This window comes from Buteo buteo, chromosome 11 (genome assembly GCF_964188355.1).
Source record: "Buteo buteo chromosome 11, bButBut1.hap1.1, whole genome shotgun sequence".
Lineage (NCBI taxonomy): Eukaryota > Metazoa > Chordata > Aves > Accipitriformes > Accipitridae > Buteo > Buteo buteo.
Window position 1 is genome coordinate 20,360,947 of NC_134181.1, and position 19,472 is coordinate 20,380,418.

General features: G+C 38.2%; 1 protein-coding gene across 3 annotated transcripts in view; it reads right to left on the reverse strand.

The window, feature by feature from the left end:
* ESRP2 (epithelial splicing regulatory protein 2) overlaps positions 1–19,472 on the reverse strand; it is a 46,871-nt gene that overhangs the window by 24,837 nt on the left and 2,562 nt on the right. For all 3 annotated transcript variants that reach the window (XM_075040288.1, XM_075040285.1, XM_075040287.1), the window contains exon 4: positions 949–1,062. In XM_075040288.1, coding sequence (XP_074896389.1) covers positions 949–1,062 — 114 coding nt within the window. The remainder of the gene's footprint in view (positions 1–948; positions 1,063–19,472) is intronic.

Below are 19,472 nucleotides of genomic sequence, written 5' to 3' on the forward strand. Positions count from 1 at the left end.
ATTTTTTTCAAGAGGGAAGAACAAAGAATTGCCCACAAAAAAAAGAAAAAAAAAAAGTACTATCATGTTTGAATGTTAAATAATATTCTTGCTTTCTTACTTGCTTCATCTCTACATAAACATGCGCTTTTCATAAAAAGTTACAGTGTTATGTCTTAATATAACACAAATGCCAAATGAATATTTGTAGAAACTCAGCGTGAGCCAATACCCTTATATAGAGAAAAAAAAATACATCAGTCAACTCCTTACATGTCAGCAGCTCCCATTCCTGCAGGGTTCCTGCAGACCCTGCCAAGCAGGCTAACTCAAGAGCCACCACTCTGCACAAAGGCAAGATTCTTCACCCTGTGCAAGACAGCCTGCTCTAAGCCCTTGCAGAAACTTGGAGCAGGAACTGCTGCTTCATGTGGGAGTAGCAAATAAGCTGTAGCACTACTTCCCACTGAATAAATGCAGATGGGGAACCACTGTCATTCTCCAGGACAAGTCACTGCTTGTGTGTTTACCCTCTACAGGACATTGACACACGGCTCCTAACAATTTCAGATCTTGGCAGAAACCCGTGGCTCCACACAGAACCTGTGGTTTAACTCAAGCTTAAACAAAGCAATAGTTCTTAGACCCACACCTTTGCTTCCATTTCTTGAGACACAGAATTCAAAGTACTTGTATTGTTCCTGTCTCTGTCCTGTCTTCCCTAATTTTCCTCTTCATTATGCTCATCTAGGAGTCCTCCAATACTGTAGCTGACTTCCAAAAGCAAGTGCCAAAAACTACTTCTCTGCTACTCAGTGTTGAGACAGGGAGGGGATCACCTTAAATAATCTTGGAACACTATAGTTCCCAAGGTTGAATTGTGTTGCTCATCTCAAACTCACATAAGCTATTTTCTTTGATGTCCTTAAAACACAGTACTGCCCTTCTGCATCAGTTCTGATCTCATACCTTCTTAGATGTTTCTGGGTGGAGGACTTGTCGAATGAGTAACTGGCCATCACTGCAGAGTGTGTAAGAGCTCCTTCCAAGTACTTTCAAATCACTGGATACCAGCTGACTAAACTGAAAAATGAAATGATAAATTTCATTATACTGACCGATAGAGATAATTCCATAAAACAAGCACCTACCATTATTACAACACTTTTTTTTTTTTTTTTTTTTTTTTTAGAAAATAAAATAATTCAGCACTTTGTAATAGCTTTTGAAAAAACATGATGGAAAACAGACATGGGCTCCTGATAAAGGTAAGCAAACAGTGCTCATTTGTGGAATAGAAAATAAGAACACCAACAGTATGGTAAAAAGAACAATTAGGACAATATGGCAGAATTATGAGTTCATATGAAAGGTCATGGTATTATAAGGGTAAAGTTTAAAATCTGAACTAACTATAATAAAAGCTATGAAATATTTGAAAGAAAACACCTCTCCAGATCAATCACAACACTGATTTTGCCATAGCCTTTCTTCACTTATGGCACCTTTGACTTTGGTTATGTCCATTATAATTTTTATTTTTTTTTTAATTTGAACTTCAAAAAGAAAACAGCCACCCATCAGGATTTACTAATGTTTCAAAAGTTATATGCTAAGAAAAGCCGAACAAATTGTGGTCTATTACCTTCAAAAGTGAAATTATAATCAAGTCGGATCCAAAGCAATGAAAGTTCTTCATAGAGATACAATGTTACAAACACTAGATAAAATTACTCCCTACCTGTAAGGATGGATAACCCCCAATAGGTTAATTCAAGAAGAAAGGGCTCCATCTGCCTTGTTCAATGTTATTTTCCGTAATTATCCAATAGTTTCTAGCCTTTTATTACTCCATACCACTGTTAAACTCCTTGCTCATAATAGTTAACTAACATATTATAGTATCTACTTGTATCAAATCAGTAAATAGTAGCTGGTTAGCTAACTTTCAAGGGGACAAATATAATTATTCTAAGCTTCCCTCTTGATGCTACTCCCTCCCAGGAAAGCATTGCCTCACAAACAAAGCAATAATTAACATCATGATGCAGTAGCCACCCACTACTCTCGGCAATAGCTTACAACTCCAAAACAACCACCCCCAAAAGCAAATTACAAGTTGACTTGAAACTCAGACAGTATCTTTATGCTGTCTTTTAACCTGTGTATGGGAAGAAAAGATGGTTGGTTTCTTTTATCATCAACACATGAGAGAGTTTACATAGTTACAGTCTCTGCTCAGGAAAGATGATGTCTTAATGATCTGATCCCACAGCTACACAGTATTCACTGTGTGAACAAATGTTGCAGCATCTGCATCCCAAAGGTAAGGCTCCACAAGGCAGAAATCATGTATTGAACATGATTTAGTAGAGGCAGAGACATGATTACCCAGGCTTTGTTTCAAAATAACTGCTCAAATCCAATTCAGGCCCTTTTCTAGGCTTGGACAGCAAACCAGCATTCCACTACCACTTTGAGTTCAGAAATGATATGTATTAGCCACTACTACAGAAAGACAGATAACTGAGGGACAGAGCTGGGTAAGGAAAAGTACGTACATCAGCATCTTGTGTAAGTTGCTTAATTTGCAGATATAAATATATCTATAAAAAGGAGTTCTTTAATATCAAACAGAAAATATTTGAAACTTGAAGAAAGGTGAAATATCCCCCCCCCAAAACCCTTTACAATGCAATTCTTTGCACACTACCAAAAGACACACACATCCCATACATTCCCCCCACTGCCTGCTGCCCCCCCCAAAACAAACAAACAAAAAAACCCAATCCAAACCCTTGCAGATTCAGAAACCCAGTTTCCTCCTGATTGCTAGTTCACGTTGTGTTCCTACCACAAGTTGAAGTCTTGTTTAAGGATGATTTAAAGTCAGAAAATTGAGATCTGAGAGCGCTCAAAATACCTCAGTTGATTTGTAAACACCAGAAGAAGAAGAAAATTCCAGAGGACTCAAAAGGAACCACTTCAGAAATGCAGTTCTGGGGACTGCCACAATCACAGACCAACAACAAATATTCCCACTACAACAACAGACATGAGGAGAATTGCCTTCTTACTAAATGTAGCACCTTATTACTTTCTGTTTTAACTTCTGGGCACAGTAAAGAGCAAATATTTGTAAAAAGGGTTTGGAAATGGTGATAGGAATTAGCCTCCAGAAGCTATACAGGGATTCTTGCCAAAAGGAAGCAGTCTTGCTGATGAATGGTAATAAAACACTCCCCAAACCTTCAACTTTGTACCCTGTGCTTCTGAAGATGCACAAGAGCCCATATATAAAGAGTGCAGTTAGGAGGCTATTTTGATCAGGTACAAGAAGAAATCCAACATGCACAACTTGAGAGAAGGAGCAAATGTATGCAGCCTCCTGCTTTACAAATAAAACATAAGAATTGTAGTTCAAAAAGTCTTCACCAAGTTAGAAAACAAAAGGAGAAAAATGTTTGGACAAGGGAGGAAATGCTCGGGCTAAATAGTATAAGTCAAGTTGGTAAAAATCTAGACTGTTGCACTGAAATGTTCACTTTTTTTTTTCAGATGGTGTTTCCCACACAACATACAGCTGAAAAGACAGATACACAATACAGCTATTTTTCAGAAGCCCCTGGTGAGAAGACATCAAGAAGAGTGAAATATTGCATAAGGACACTGATAAGCCCGATACTCCAAGTGTACTAAGGTTTAAAGAAGGCATGAGAGGCAACATTTGTTTTTATTTTTAACTGAGCCCAAGTATTTGCACTGCACGTTTATTAAATGTCAGTGATAACATTCAACATTGCAAACTCCTTTCTAATGGGACAATCAACATATCAAAACAATTCTCTACTTTTCTTACCAGAAGCTAGCAACTTAAAGTGCCTTAGATAAAATGCCACAAGGTTGGCAGGCCTTGCTGAGTGCTTATTTAGAAACTTCTGTTTTAAAAACAGCCTTTTTCAAACTTTGTGGTGTGCTGCTCCAGAAGAGGGCAAAATGAGCGTGGGAAGAATAGTCAGGAGACATAAGCAATCCTTCCTATCCAAAACAGCTTAGTTATTGCATGGGTTAACTGAGGAGAGGAATGAGGTAGCAGAGTATGAATGGGAAGATTCACCTAGGAGAAGAGCATGGAGCAAAATAGCAAGCATAACACTGCCACAGAGGAACGACAGATATTTGAGATTAGCCTAAACAGGCTTCTTTCATCTACATGAGATGTGTCTAAATTCTGGAAAGGTTAAATATGAAAAGCATAGCTCTGGACCAGCTCTCATTACTAGATATTACACTGGACCCTTAAGTCTTTCAGGCAATAGATACAGCCTATCACATATATCAAAAGGAGTTAAAGCAACCAGCGCAGATGTGTTTATAAAGTCACATTGAAATACAAGTTAAACAATTCAGCATTCCTGCAGAATAGACATCTTCAGCCTCCTTTTTCACACTATGAATTTCAGGCAGCATCTCAAAAAGCAACCTTGAACCAACATACACCCAAATGCAGCAAGCTAAGGACAAGTTAAGACCAGTGCCAGATTTACATTACATTTTTCTGTCTCACATGTTGAACAACCTGTCCACAACTCTGTCATTTCATAAATTCCATCCACATCTCCCTCACTCCACTAATAAAAACCATCTCAGCTATTTACCTCCTATTATTCATCTTCATGCTGTCCTCCATAGCACTCCCCTACTTCAGCATGCAAAGCTGCCCCACCTGAAGACTTCCTTCACCAAGCTCACACACCCTGTGTTTCCCCTGTTAATCTACTCATTTCATAGCAACAGAGTTATACAGTGTTAATCACCACTGTTTGCATCTTGCAACCAGCCCTCATTTCAACTGCAAGAACCACACCGTATTGGCATCACCCTCCACCCTTCATTGCTTATTCCACCAGATCAGTCCCTCTAGTAGAGCTCTGATGAATCATTCTGTATTTAAAGGAATATGTTCAATAATTCAGTACTGAGATTAAAAACTGAACAGAGAGAAAAGGAAGAACCAAACAAACTGCTCTGTACATTTACCTCCAAGAAACCTGAAACAGTTCTTGGAGAAAGAGGTGGTGAGAGGTAAGGACAGAGTTTGAGCACCAGTTTGAAAAACTGGCTAAACAGGATTTTGGTCATGTAGCTGAGAGCACAAAGAGAGCGAAGAGACATGTTTCGCCAGCAGCAAAGATGGATGAAAGCCAGCACAAGCTGCTATGTTTTCTGCAAATGAATCCCAAGTGGCTGAAATGACACAGCCCCCTTCATGTTGCCTTAACTATAACTGAACAAAGCTGTGGATCTTAGAGAAAAAAGAAGATTCCTCATTAAGCCCTTTCTATAGTTATGATGCATGAAGCACTAAAATAAACCTCTGGCTATTTGGATATTCCCTTCTCCCTAACTAAAAATAGCTCTCATCCTTGAGAAAGGCCACTGCATCTGCACTGTATCTGTGCCTGGCATGGTAATGAAATACTGAGATAATTTAGTTGCAGGATGCATCCATGCTGTCAACTGAACCATTTCTAAGACACCAAGATACTCTGGGGGATTCTCTTTTTAATTCACCTCTGGGAAACAGCAGAAAATTTGGCTGCTTCTTACTCGTCAGACCTCCAGCAGCTCCTAGCGCCTCCAGCAGCTCCTAGTGCATCTTCAAAATGGGATCCATTCCTTTAGCAATGCACAAAGTTTCTCTTTTTTGCTTCTTTTAGCCCCATTGACCCATCATAGCTAACAGCACCAGGCAAGACACAAAAATATTCACAAAGCTTCAGAATTAAAGGCATCCTTGCAATTTAACTAGGTCTGGAACGTTATGCTAAAGCATAACATAAAAATCCAGAAATAAGCTTAGCTTGTAGTCCATGCTTAAACTAGACATAAATCTATTCCCAAGTAGAAAGATGAGTTATTAGATTTATCAATATCCTTTGCACAAAGGATGGTCCTCACGGTGTGGGGACATGGTTTCAAATCAGTAGTATCGACAGGCATGTTACTAAATTGCCCAGAAAACAATTCGGTGATTACACATGGTGAATACATGTTCAAGTTTCTGCCAAATTAGCACATCAAAAAGTGCTCATTTTGACTTCTGTGCCATCTTTAGACTTAGGCAGCAGGACAAATCACACCTTGTCCAGCAAAAATTAAGATGCAAGATGGACAGACGATAATTCATTTGGGATAAAGCCTGTCAAAAGAATTTGAACAGGCTTAGCATTCTAGATTAGTCTTTTGAAAAAAAAAAACCAAAACAAACAAAAAAAAAACCACCACAAACCCCAAAACTTATTCAGGAGTGACATCTTTTGGTCATTATTAAAAGGAAAACTTTCAGGAATAACTTAGAAGAAAAGATATTTCGGCTCACCTAGGCCTATATGGTCCAATATATTCCCTTGAGCTTAAAGAACTGATATTACTACTATGTAGCTGTGCTAGTGAAAGTGAAAATACACTCTACAGATCTGTAAAATATACTGTTTGAGACAAAAAAAGTTTTAGCTGAGGCACATAAACATGAACTGCTTACAATCTCTTTTGCTAAAAACTGGAAAATTAGCTATATGTGGGGTTTTTTTCCCATATTCATTTTAAGAAATCAAGAATAAATTTCTACTCTGACCAGCACACATCTCCATGCAAAGCAAAAGCTAGAGATCTGTTGTAGATATCACTTGCAAATTATTTTACCTACATAAGAGATTTCCTCCAGTAATGAATTATTATAAAAAAAGGTGGAGGGCAGCATAGAACCATTCCAGGCAGGCAGCTTTAATATCCAGATATGTATCTCTGTGTACACATGCCTATGTTTATGTATAGAGTTATATATAGCGACACAAATTATTGTTTTAAAAATCTCATCAGATCAGCTGAACTTTCATGTCTGCATGCCTAACAATTCAGACTAAATTTATAAAATTACTTCTAAATTTCAATTCACTGTATTTCTCAACATTTTCTTTAAATCCTGAAATTTGTTACATTTTATTAGCACAATGAAGTTTGAGAACTACAGCTCATAGTCTATCAGGCAGATTATCAAATAGAATTTACCAAACTAAATCAATAATACTGTAAGATTTCTACAGACTCGCGCATATATAGCAGTGTTTTATGTTGTAGAAAAAAAATAAGTAGCAACCACATAAAGCACTTCTTTTTCAATCCAGAAATATCAGAATTCACTCTCATGCATACTCTCACACTTCACTATATGCGAATTGTCAACTGAAAGAGATGTTAAACTTCTCTAATTGCAGGTCTCCTAGCAATGAGACCACATACTTCACATATTAACATCATATATGCTACCACTTTGCAACAAACGCCACATGTGCTTAGACTAAAGCCATACTGTTTATAACCATGTATGATACCCAGACTTACTTGTGTTAAAAAAAAAAATCATCATTACTTATTAGACATTACTGTAATTCACTGCATTAGAGCTTTAGACTGTCTTTTAGGCCTTTGGTGTGGGTCATTCTTTGCTTGTAGCATAGACCATATAACAATGATCTGTCTTCTTTCAGGTAACAGAAGCATGGAAAACAAATGACAATCTCCAAAAAGGTGTCTCTGAAGATTCTCTACTCCAAGTTCTTCTTCAACAGGCAAAGATATTGCAGTTCTTGCCTCAAAGCCTGATTTTATGGAAAGTCCTCTAAGATTTATTGCCAGAAAACACCCAAAACCAATTATATAGTTGCAGGTGCAGTTCCTGAAAGGAGATCTCCAGTGGCTGAACACTGAGACAGGCTGCCCAGAGAAGTTGAAGAGTCTCCATCCTTGGTGATATTCAAGACCCAACTGGACATGATACTTCGCAGCCTGCTCTAGATGAACCTGCTTTCAGGGGTTGTATTAGATGACATCTATAGGTCCCTTCCAACCTCAGCTATTGTGCAATTCTCTGATGTCTTTGGACTCTCTCTGTTTTGCCTACTCTGCAGCTACACTAAAGCTCATTACATCAATGCCACCATAGTATATACATGTGTGGGGGTAGGTGTGTTTGGGGAAGGATGTGTTGTCTGGGGTGAGGGGGAAGGGGAGGAAATCAAGAGATGAGATGCAGCCAAATTTGATTAACAGAAATCTTGACACCAAAACATAAGCAAGATTGAGCATCACCAAAAAACAAATATCCAGCAACACTGAAGTATCCCTTAAGATTTAAAGGCTCTAATACAGCATGAGAAATCTCAAGAGCAACAAGCCACGGGTTTGATATGCAAAGCCTGAACACACTCAACATACCATGACATGTCAACTTCGGGAAATATTTTCACTTGGACTTTGTGCCTCAGACCCTACACCAATGAGGGTTTCACATTTATTTACAATACTCTCCATTGGCAGTTTTCTGCTTCTTCACTCTTCAAACCCTGGTAATAATGTCAGCCTTATCCATGCAATGGAGGAATTTAAAGCATGTCAATACTACTGGGAGGTGCACAGACTGCATTTCAGCAGTATTTACAAGTATGATAACCCTTTATTGTGCTAGGTAACTTTTTAAACAGAGAATCCTGTAGTAAGCCCTTGCCTTTGTTCATCTGTTAACTGCTATTCCACATGGCTGATAATGGATATATGGTGACCTTGTACTGAAATTGCTGTATGGAAAAAAGCGTAAGCTACAGTGCGGCCACAAGCTGCGGCTTTCCCCCCCCCCCCTTCTAGCAACATAGGAAAAAATACTGTATTTAGATACTATTCAGACTCAAACATGAAGAAGAAATTGCCCCTTGGTTTTATTTCTTTGCAGGGGAAACTTGCAGAAGATGACAGAGGCAGCCCAGGTCCACTCACTAGACATGTTCAAAAACAATACTGCCACTTTGATTTCTCCTATTAAGAGGAAAGCAATTTTTTTGCTTTACTGAACACTAATGCCCTGAACACTAACACTGAAGACTAGCCTGGACAAAAGCATGGTTTTCATTTCCAGCATGTCACAGACAATACAACTGTGCTCAATATGACTGGTCAAGTTACATATCACCACATGCCTCCTGAGGTACTATAAACTGTATTAAATAACTGAATGAGTAATCAGTCACAATGGCCACCATAAATGTAGTTGGGAGAGAGAGATATGTACATATTACCCAAAACCAGTCAGATTTCCCATCCAACTTTGGAATTTGCAATGGTAAGAGCAAGTTTGCTCTCCTTAGTCTCAAGGAGATGCAGGATGTGGCACTGAGCTTCAAGGCCTGTAGACTATCTTCTCCTCAAGTATATTATGTTGCTTCTTCCTACCTACTAACCTTGCTGTCACTTTGTATTTTTTCCTGACTGGAGGTCCAACAACAGCAAACCAGGTACCACACATTCTGCTGCTTCTGCTGCTGTTCCAAAACAGTTTCATCTATACTGGGTGCCTGTATAGGCATAAACTCATATTGTTGCCTTTCTCACAGAAAGAAACTAACTCTTTTCCACCCATGGCGTGAGATAACAAAGGTAACAGGGTTAAGGTCTCAACTACCCTATGCTTGGGGTTCTGCCATAAAATTCCAAACATCACAAATCTTCCAAAGAAGTAGTTAAAAAAATACAGAATTATATTTTTAAAGCTATTTAAGATATCCACTTTTATCTTTTACTTTGTTGGGAAGCTGAAGTTCCAGGAAGTAATACCACCCTGTCCTCCTCCTCACTGTCATCACACAGGTCACCACAGAGTTCTCAAGTCAGGAAGGCACACAGCCTACGTATACCTCTTATAATGACTGAAAGAGTTCAAGGGAGAAGAATGGATGGTACTCATCAAGCTTATCACAACCTTCCATTCAACGAAACATAGAAAAAGTACTTTAAAATTCGTCGTACTCCTTCAGAATTACATAGAGGGACTGGAAACTTTAAGCTTAGGTGAGGGTAGCCTACAGTTAATTTAATAAAAATAGGTTTGTTTATCATGGCTCAGCAACAGGAAGAATATGAAATACAGAAATGGAGCAGCAGTTGTCATGCTCTTTGTCTGTCCAGTGACAGTTTGTAGAGCACAGAAAACAGACTATTGTGACTCAGGAATGTGATAAGCTGTCTTAAGGGTGAAACTTCCACATTATTTATTTCCTTGGTTCATTTTAACTGGGCCTGGGTCTTCGTGCGACAAAGTAAACAATAGCTAACAAAGTTTTAATTCTTCCTAGGAAAGAATGCAAGAATCTAACCTTCTGGCAAGACAAAGATCTGTCTAAGCCATGCCACTTGAGCATTTTATGACCATTTTTGATTAATTATTTCTTAGATGGAAGTTTGCAGCATCAGATTATTTGCATGCTTTCCAGCTATGGTATCTACAGCATCTAATTCAGGTAATGCATTAAGTGTAAAAGGCAAGATCATGGTTCAGGCCATCTAAATGTCACAGCAATCAGGTCACAGCTTTTATCTTCAAAAGCACAATCTGTTTTAATAAGAGAGTGTTGAAATATGCAGAGTACTGCACAAATAAGCTACTTGAAGTTAGCCTTGTGTAAGATAAAGCACCCCAGTCCAGCAACATAAGAATTTCAGTTTCTGGACTTACTTTACTACTATATTATGTGTCAGGAAACTGCTAAATAAAGAAACACTTACTGAGATAAAAGGAGTTTTCACCTTTAAATTAACCTGTATGAAAGAGGCCACTAGCTACCAAAACCAATAAAATAATGCAAAAGAGATGCATACCTTGCAGAACACCTTAGCATTTGTCAGCATAAATTATTCATTAGTCTGTCTTTAAGCAAAAGGAAACTTGAAATATTAGTAATGCAAAAAATCCATACCCTATCAACCTTTTACCTACATTTCAAGCAGGATTACAATGGTGCCTCACACTCCTCACAGGCTGCTTGCTATCAGCTCAACTCACAGAGCAACTCATTACAGCCTGAAAGACAAGGTTGAACATACTTTCCAAACTCTAGGTTTTAATTAATGCCATGACTGCAATATTTCCTAAAGTCTTGATCTGTGCACAAGCTTGCTCTCAGTGTTCTATACCTCCCCCACTCCCACTTACCTCTGTTTCAAGGACAAACTTTCATTAGCAATGTGATCTTTAGCACTGGCTCTATTGACTGTAATGCATGGTACTGCTCTATTTACTCAACACTACCTCATTGTTTGTAGTGCAAGCTTAACCAGTTGTAGGAGAATAGCCAATATCTGTAAAGTTAAAGCATTTTTTTTTCTATTAGGTTGTTTTTCAGGTTGTTTTTTTAGTAATATCCAGGGAAAGTAGAAAGAAGAGGAGACATAAAAAGAAGACATACCTATTACCCACAATTCAGTTTCCTTCAGATTCTCTCATCCTCCTGCCTCTCCTTTAAACTTATACTGTAAGAATACCATAGGCATGGACTTTCCTGAGTAACAGCCTTGAGATCCATGAAGTATCTTTGCTTATATAAGAATCCAAGTGATTCTTGCTCAAACCCTTACAAATACCAGCAAAAAAAAAAAAAAAAAAAAAAAAAAAAAAAAAATCAAACTTTTATAAACTGGCTCTACTCTGCTTCAGAAATGGAGTTTCCCTTTCTTGTTCAACATGCTTTCACAAAAACACAATGGAGAACTGGAAGTAGATCCCGAGGTCAACTTGCCTATAATCTCTGAAATTTTAAAGTCACAGATTAGGGCAGCTACCCCATGCATCAGGAATTGATTATGTTTGCTAAAAGGAAAAATGAGAGTAAGAAATTATTAGCTCTAAGATTTTAGCAGTTCGTAACTAAGACCAGAATTTACATTTGGCCTTCCAAGGGATTCAGACCTTCCCAATAGAGAACAAGAACATCAATGGTGACATTATAATGGTGACATTACTGAGATGTTGCTTCCTCTTATGGAACTACATCCTCTCTTTCAGGTAGCTTCTTGTTTCCAAAGTAAGTTCATTATGACTGAAAAACTTGATATGAGTTGTCTAGAATATGGAGGAAGTCATACAGCTTGTGATCAATTCTCAGCGTCTGAGGTTTATAGGAAGTGGGGGTTGATTCATGTTTTCTTTTGTTTCTTTAAGCACACTACAAGAGCAGCAGTTTGCTTCTCCTGCAATTCATATTTACATGGTGACATTTCACATGCTTTACATAAGCAGAAGCTCATCCTGTAACAGTTTAATTCTCTTGTCAGAAATAACACTGGCTAATACACTTGAGTAATCAATCAAGCAAACCCCAAAACTCTGTCATAGTTATATTCTTGTTACCACTATGTCTTTTCCAGTTCTCAACCTCATGCATCCCCCTCTAATCCAATAGTTATTTGATTCAAGAGGATTGATGTGTTATACACTGTTTTGTGTCTCTCTTCAGGTGCAAAGGACTCCTAAATTAACTTTCAGGCTTTCAGGTACACAGCTACAATAAGATCTACTTACAAAGCAAAAACTCCACAGTGATTTTTGCATTTTTATTTTCCAGGTTGCATACTATGGCTCTACTTTACTCTTAGTGCAATTCACTGCAACAGGATTACTTATGAGGAAAGTAGTTCTGCCATAATTTCTGTAAAGACATTTAATTTCACATACTGCCAACGTCTACAAAATTCATTATAACGTTAAAGCACATGCTTAAATTTCTCTAGAACTAGAGCCAGAGAATGGTAACACCACTAATTAAGTTTTGATCTCAATTTAGTAAGAATGATAACACAGTTCAGACACTGCCCTAGAGTAATAGAACCTTTTCTTTTAAGCTAAGAGGTGTCCAAAATCATCACAGGAGCCAAGTTTTTGCAAAAGAGAATACAACTGTTTCTTAACCTTAAGTTTCTTTCCAATATTTTACTGCTAACACAATATGTATTTCTCAACACTTTTTGCCCCTCTCTGCCCACTGCAGTTCTACACAGAAAGGTAGTGGAGGGGGAAGAAAAACTGAAATATTTTTAAATAGAAGTTTGGGAGAAGTGGCAGGGTTTGGGTTTTTGTTTTGTCACTCATCACAAGTGGTGAGCATTTAAATTTCAATTTCCAATAACTTTTGCATAATATTTATCTTATAACTCACATCTACCTTAACAGCATGTGGATTTAATGAATGAGGGACAGATTAGTTAAGCAGCTGTTTATAAACAAAGCAACAACAGGGGCTATTGTATAGAAGTATACTGGAGTAAACTGTGAACAGTTTAAAGAACATCAACACAGATTTATCAGAGCAAACACTAAAAAATGGTTTGTAGAGCAAACATGACTTCTGATTCAGTACCTTCTTAGGACACACACATGAAGTTGCCTTTCAGAGTACCAATATTTTCCTCCTTTCTTGAAATCAGGTTGTAGCTAACAGAGATTGATCATGAAGGAAAACAACATGATATCTCTGCAGTTTTTATGCAAAGCAGCAACTATTATGAAGAAAATAAAAGCTTTTCCAGAGCAGACAGGAGATGGCAAACACATGAATGTGAGGAAGAGGGAGAATTACCATTTACGTTTCTAATTAGGAGACATAAAAGTTCCAATTTTAACCACAGAAATTATAAAACAGAATAGGGCTGACATTACTTTGCTAAAAAAAAAAAATTAACCTCCAATCAGCATTTTTAGTTTTGGCCACAACACTGCTTTGCTAGCAATATCAATTTCAGCATCTATGCGTCACTCTTAAACCTAACTGTTCAGCAAAGAAGAGCTGCAACATGCTGGCAGAGATGTTGCCCTCATTTGGCAGCACTTAGCTACCCAAGACCTTCTGCATATAACTTAAGGGTGGGTTTTTTTAAAAAGGAAAAAAAAATCCAGGTAAACCAACACACAGATGCAAGAACTGTGCAACCGTTTCAAAAGCTGTGACAAGAACCATATAAAATGCTACCAGAGGAACAGGGAAACAGTGGAGCTTTGCAGACAATCCAGAGTATCCACACAAAGTTTTCTAAGCTGCTTCCATGTTAACATGTAAGAACTGGTAGAAGCACTGCATGTATACTTGTCAAAATGGTAGAATACAAATCCTTTATTCCTCAAGTCACTTTTGAAAACCCTGACAATAGTTCATTGACACATTTCCAGTGACTTTTTCAGTAGCTCCTTACAGCAAGTTAGAGGAAAGAAGTTCAAAGTCTTTCAGGATCATGTAATCCAGCCATCTGTATTAAAAGGCTTCTACCCTGTGTTTTACTATCTTCCAATGACTTTAAAAAAAGCTGCAGGTACAATTTCAAGAGAAATTCAAGTATTCAGATATCATATTACAGCTACGAGAACATCCAAATGTGCTAGTGACAGACACAGTTTTCAACTACTGTACAACACCATGCTGTGTGAAGACAGACTTTTCAAGCTATCCTGGACAGGTCAGAGTAAAGTTTATTTTTCTATATATGCTAATCCACCCAGACTTGATAAGAGATTTAATGTTACTGTTTAACTTCATCAGAACAAGCAGCAGCATCTGCTATCATAAAAAGTCTACTCGGGCTCATCCCCAAACCACTGGAGCAAATTATTCACTTGTAATGAATATTGGCACTTCTAATTTTAAGATAAGATAGCCCAACTAGCCAAGACTACTACATTTTTATGCTTGCAAAGAAAATAATATGCAGCTTTAGACAAAGTCCTTTATCTAATTCTCTGCTCATTCTGAAGTGAAATGCATGAAAATATAGGAACAAAGCAATGTTTAAGGGAATACCCGAGGAATTCAGATGAAAGTATTGCAGCCTTCAGAGAAGCTCAGGTTATTGCTTTTCCACAAAACCTAACAGAACATAAATGCTGCCAATAACAAATGCAGTCACATGATCTACATATGTATATTCATGTATATGAATATGTTACATATATAACAGAGGAAGCGTTTCTGCTATTAACTCTTCTCTGTTTTTGAGAGAACAGATTTGAGTGTTTCAGTAAGAATGTAGTGGGAGCTGGGTAGCACAGGATTTGTAAAGGGAAAAATCGTTTATCTATACCATCAACAACAGAATTACAACTAGGGTTCTGAAACAAGAGTTAGCCATCCATTTTCATTGCTAAAGAAACAAAATTCCACACTGTAACAGCCTGCAGCTACAGGAAGCATTAGTACATCCTCACTTCCCCGCAATAAAGACTAACAATATTCCAGTATTAGGTATCAAACATAATTTAACCAATGCTTATCTAAGTTTATCAATGGAAATAGGTATATATTAGCATCTAATAGCTCCCAAGAACCCCACATAAGTCTACATGCACACAGTACACTCAGCCCTCCTGTAAGAGCAGGAGTTTATCACTTACCTGCCCTAACAACTTGAAGGCCACCTTATGTCTGTCAGGAAGCCCTCATTGCTCACTGCTGATACCAAACCAAGGCCATAGTTTCACAATACAAACCGCTTCGTGGCCAACCTGTCTTAAAACCTTTCTCTCCTTTCACCAACGCTGCTTGTCCACATCTTGGTGCTGTGGCTGCCCTCAGAAAAGCTACCTAATCTGCCACACTGTGCATCAGACAGAACCGCTCCAAACCAGAACTGTTTCTAACTCAGAACAGTGCCGTGCTCCAGTTCAATATGCAGCCCCAAAAACTTTTGTATTGGCAAAATGCAGGTGAGGGAGGTCCATGTAGCAGCACCTACCTAAGCGAAAGGTGCCACTAAAAAGTTTTCATACAACTGCAGCTTGAGAACTTGATGCGGGGGCAGAAATACATTAGGCTGGTATCGCCATCAAACATGTTGGATCACGAAAATACAACCAAAGGGTGTAGTTTCATGGGACGTGAGCTTGGACAGCAAAGCAGCTTAGAAGTTCCCACCCTACCTGCTCATTTAAGTGATCCTGTTTACAGCACAGCTTCACAAAGAGTTTTACTGACACGACAAAAAGATAGCAAAGTATGGTGCAGGGGCAAGAGAGAAGCTGGCTTCACTGCTGAAGCCAAATCTTGTGAAACTACACCCTAAGTATTTGTTGTGGAGGGAACAGCCTGCTCAGTAACACTTGTGAAAGGTTTGCCAAACACCTGCTCCAAAACTTCAGAACTCAGACCCAGCAAATAGTCCAAAATACAGACACTATTAGGAATTGTATTGAGGTGATGCAGTCACCAAATAATCTGAAGTTGGAAGATGAACCATGAGACTCAAAAAAAAAAAGTCACCCTGCATTTTCAGGCTTTTTTCTGCAGTCTGAAGGTTCAGAGGTGTATTAAAAAAATATTCAAAAAAATCATTTATCCAAAATGAAGGTGTGACAGCTGGCAAGTGAGCCAAGAAAACTTTCTGTTAGCACTTCGTGAAAAGGAGGCTGCAGAACAAGTTTCTCTAAAAAAAAAAAAAAAAAAAAAGCTGTAACTGGTTTATCAGGTTAGAGGAATTCACTGGTTCTTCCGCCTCTCCCCCCATCCCATTTGTTTCCAAATGCTCATCTAACCAGCTTGTTTCTTCCTGAATTTGTTGATATGTGAGAAAATAAATTGCACCTGTAGCTCAGCTGGATGATCAATTGGCATCCAAACATGCTTTAGAGAACTGGTAATTTACTACCACCTGATGAAGTGGCAACCCCTCAGTATTTTCAATCTGTGCATAGTTTAGGAGAGCAGGGGAAAAAAGGCCCAGCTTTGTCTTGCTATGTTTAAGAATATGAATCGAATCTCTCATTGATGGATTGGGTCCAATGTACAATGCAATGGAATATCAGCAAGACTAAGACAGTCTTCCAAACTTTTTTTTTTTATTACTTAAATGTCAATCTGTAGATGAAATTTGGATGCTTTCAATAGGACCAAAAGCAGACCCAGCTCTCATGAGAACCTGTCCCTTTTTATGTATATCATTCAAAGCAAGATGGTAATTACAGCTAAATACTGCAGACAGCTCTCCAAAATTATTAGCTCTTCTTAGACTTATCCTTTGTCAGGGAGACATGCAAATATTGCCTTGCAAAAGGAAAGTAACATGTCTTAAGGCAAGTCATGCTGATTCAGCCAGGATTTCTGTATGGGAAGGATTAAGAAATCCACAACACTTTCAACTAAGTATTCAATCTTTAACTTAGAACCCCTATGGCTAGAATCAGAGAAGCACATGAAGACATCAGCTTTTTGATGACAGAGTAATGGGGCTGAGAGAAAGGTAAAGTTCATTTTGGTTTTGCTGTTTACAAGCAAGCTACTATTCCTGCAAGGTTTCAGAGAGCAACCCGAAAATAATTTTCTCCCTTAAAAGCTTGGAAACTGAGAAACCATAAAGCTCCAGCAGTTGTTTAGAAAAATATAAATAACATGCTAAAGAAGCCAGTCCTGTGACTTGAGAATCTGAACAATGAAACCTAGCAAGAATGCCCTAGCAATGCAGAAAGAAACGTAGGACACTATTTCCTTTAGTAAGTAGTGTAGGTAATACATGTTTAGTGGCTTACATCACAGGCTCAAGCCAGTTCCAGATACACACTTGAAGAAGAGATCTCCTACTTACTTGTTAAAAAAATCCTCACATTTTTCTACTTGGTAGCATTCTGCAACTACAACACCACATCTCAGTCAGCAGTTTTAAGTTCACCATTACTGGTCCAACAACAGAGATAAGTTATTAATGCCATTTTGAACTAAACACATCAAGCAGACTGCTTCCAAAGGGCACACATTTTATGACTTCAGGTAACTATTTCCCTAGTATTTGTACATTACCAGGGCCTCCCCTTCCTACCCAAAACATAGCTATCAAAACATTGCACATCACCTATCAGAAAATATAGCTGGATCCCATAAATGCACTAGCATCTGTGGAATCAAATGCTTGTTACCCTGGACAAGTACAGTATTTAAAAACTTGCAGCAAGATGTATAGAACATGCACTGCAGCAAACAGCTTGGTTATTTGGGGGCACTGTGCTTCAGAACATCACTTTGTAAGATTACACAGCAAAAATATTCTAAAATAAGGTTTCGCACCGATATATTTCTTAAGACAAACCCAAGCAGTAAGTCATGTGGTGTAATACTGTAAGAATATGAAGTAAAATTGACATGACGCATCATTTGTTGAAGTGCCTTGTTACAAGTGTAGTAAAGACTTAACCAGAGATTATAGGCTTTTGGTAGACCCTATCGTTGCTGGAAAGTGAAATAAATGGTAATAGAAGGAGGCTTTCTGTGGTCAATGGAAAAACTCCAGACCTACAGCAGCTGATCTATTGTTTACCAGTTACAAATCACAGAATCGGAATCACAGAATGGTTGAGGTTGGCAGAGATCTCTGAAGCACAGATAAAAGTTACAATGGATTTGTGCTTAGTGATTCTCACTTCCCTTTACATGTAGAGACTGGGAACCCAAGGCAAAAGCCAGAAGTAGGCACTAAAACTTTCATTTACATGATTGAGATGTGTGCTAAAGTGAGTGATTTTCAGCCACATCATCAACTTTTCTACCACAATCCAAGCAGGGTGTGGAAAGCTAATTTCACATACTCTATAACATTATCTCAAATCAAGGTACAAGTCTACTTCCTTTTCCTCCTCCTTTTCAAATAACCACTTCACCCACCTGTGCTTTTGCTAATCAAAACACTTAACTGGGGGGGGGGGGGGGGGGGGACACGAATCTGCATGTGTTGACAAATACCTGACTCATCCTTAAAATACATGATGCAATTAAAATATCTAATGGACTTATCTTCAAAAATGTAGAAAAGGATTTACTATTAAAGAATATGGAATTTTGCTTTTTGCCACCATTGCAAGTGGGAGGATGAACTAATTCTCCCCTAACTCCCAGAGAGCCAGGACATATGGAGGGGAAGGGAGACGAGCTTAAGTGTATTCCAGAAGACCTATTCCAGAAGAACTGGCCTCCAATAATTAACGGCAAAATCATTATTTAGTTGCATAGATGTGCCAAACAAAAAGGAAAAAAAATTGTTGTTTTTCAAGTCTCTACCCACCTACACACAAAGGTAGTATTTCCTTTTATTTGCTAAAGCAGACCCACCTACAGTGCAATTTACAGCAATAAGATATAATCTCTCATAAAGTATTGAGTATAATTAAAGTGTGTCTGTTATAAAGGTAAACAGAGTGTACTAGGCTAAGTTGTTCCAGATGTCTTTAGTGCAAGATCTGGGACAAGATCAAACCTGCAGCTGCACATTTTCTCAGGCATTATTTTGAAGCTTTAAAAAAAAAAAAAAAATCACCTCGTGGTCTTGGACTCTAGCAAAACTAGTGCAAGTAGTATAAATACCATCTGCGCCTAATGTTGACAGATTTTAAGACACATGAAAGTTACACATTTCTATTTTCAAAGATACTCTCTCCAGAGTGAAGTGTTAACCACTCAGTATCAAAGAGGGTTAGGACCTAGTCTGCCAAGTTATCTGTGTCACCAGAAGTTACAGCAACATGAACCTGTTCTACTGCCTAAGCAACTTTCTTGCTGAAACACACCTACGAATGATTCAGACAAGGTGTGGAAAGCCAGTTTTATATGTTACACAAAAATGCACTATTGTATTTTTCCATTCAA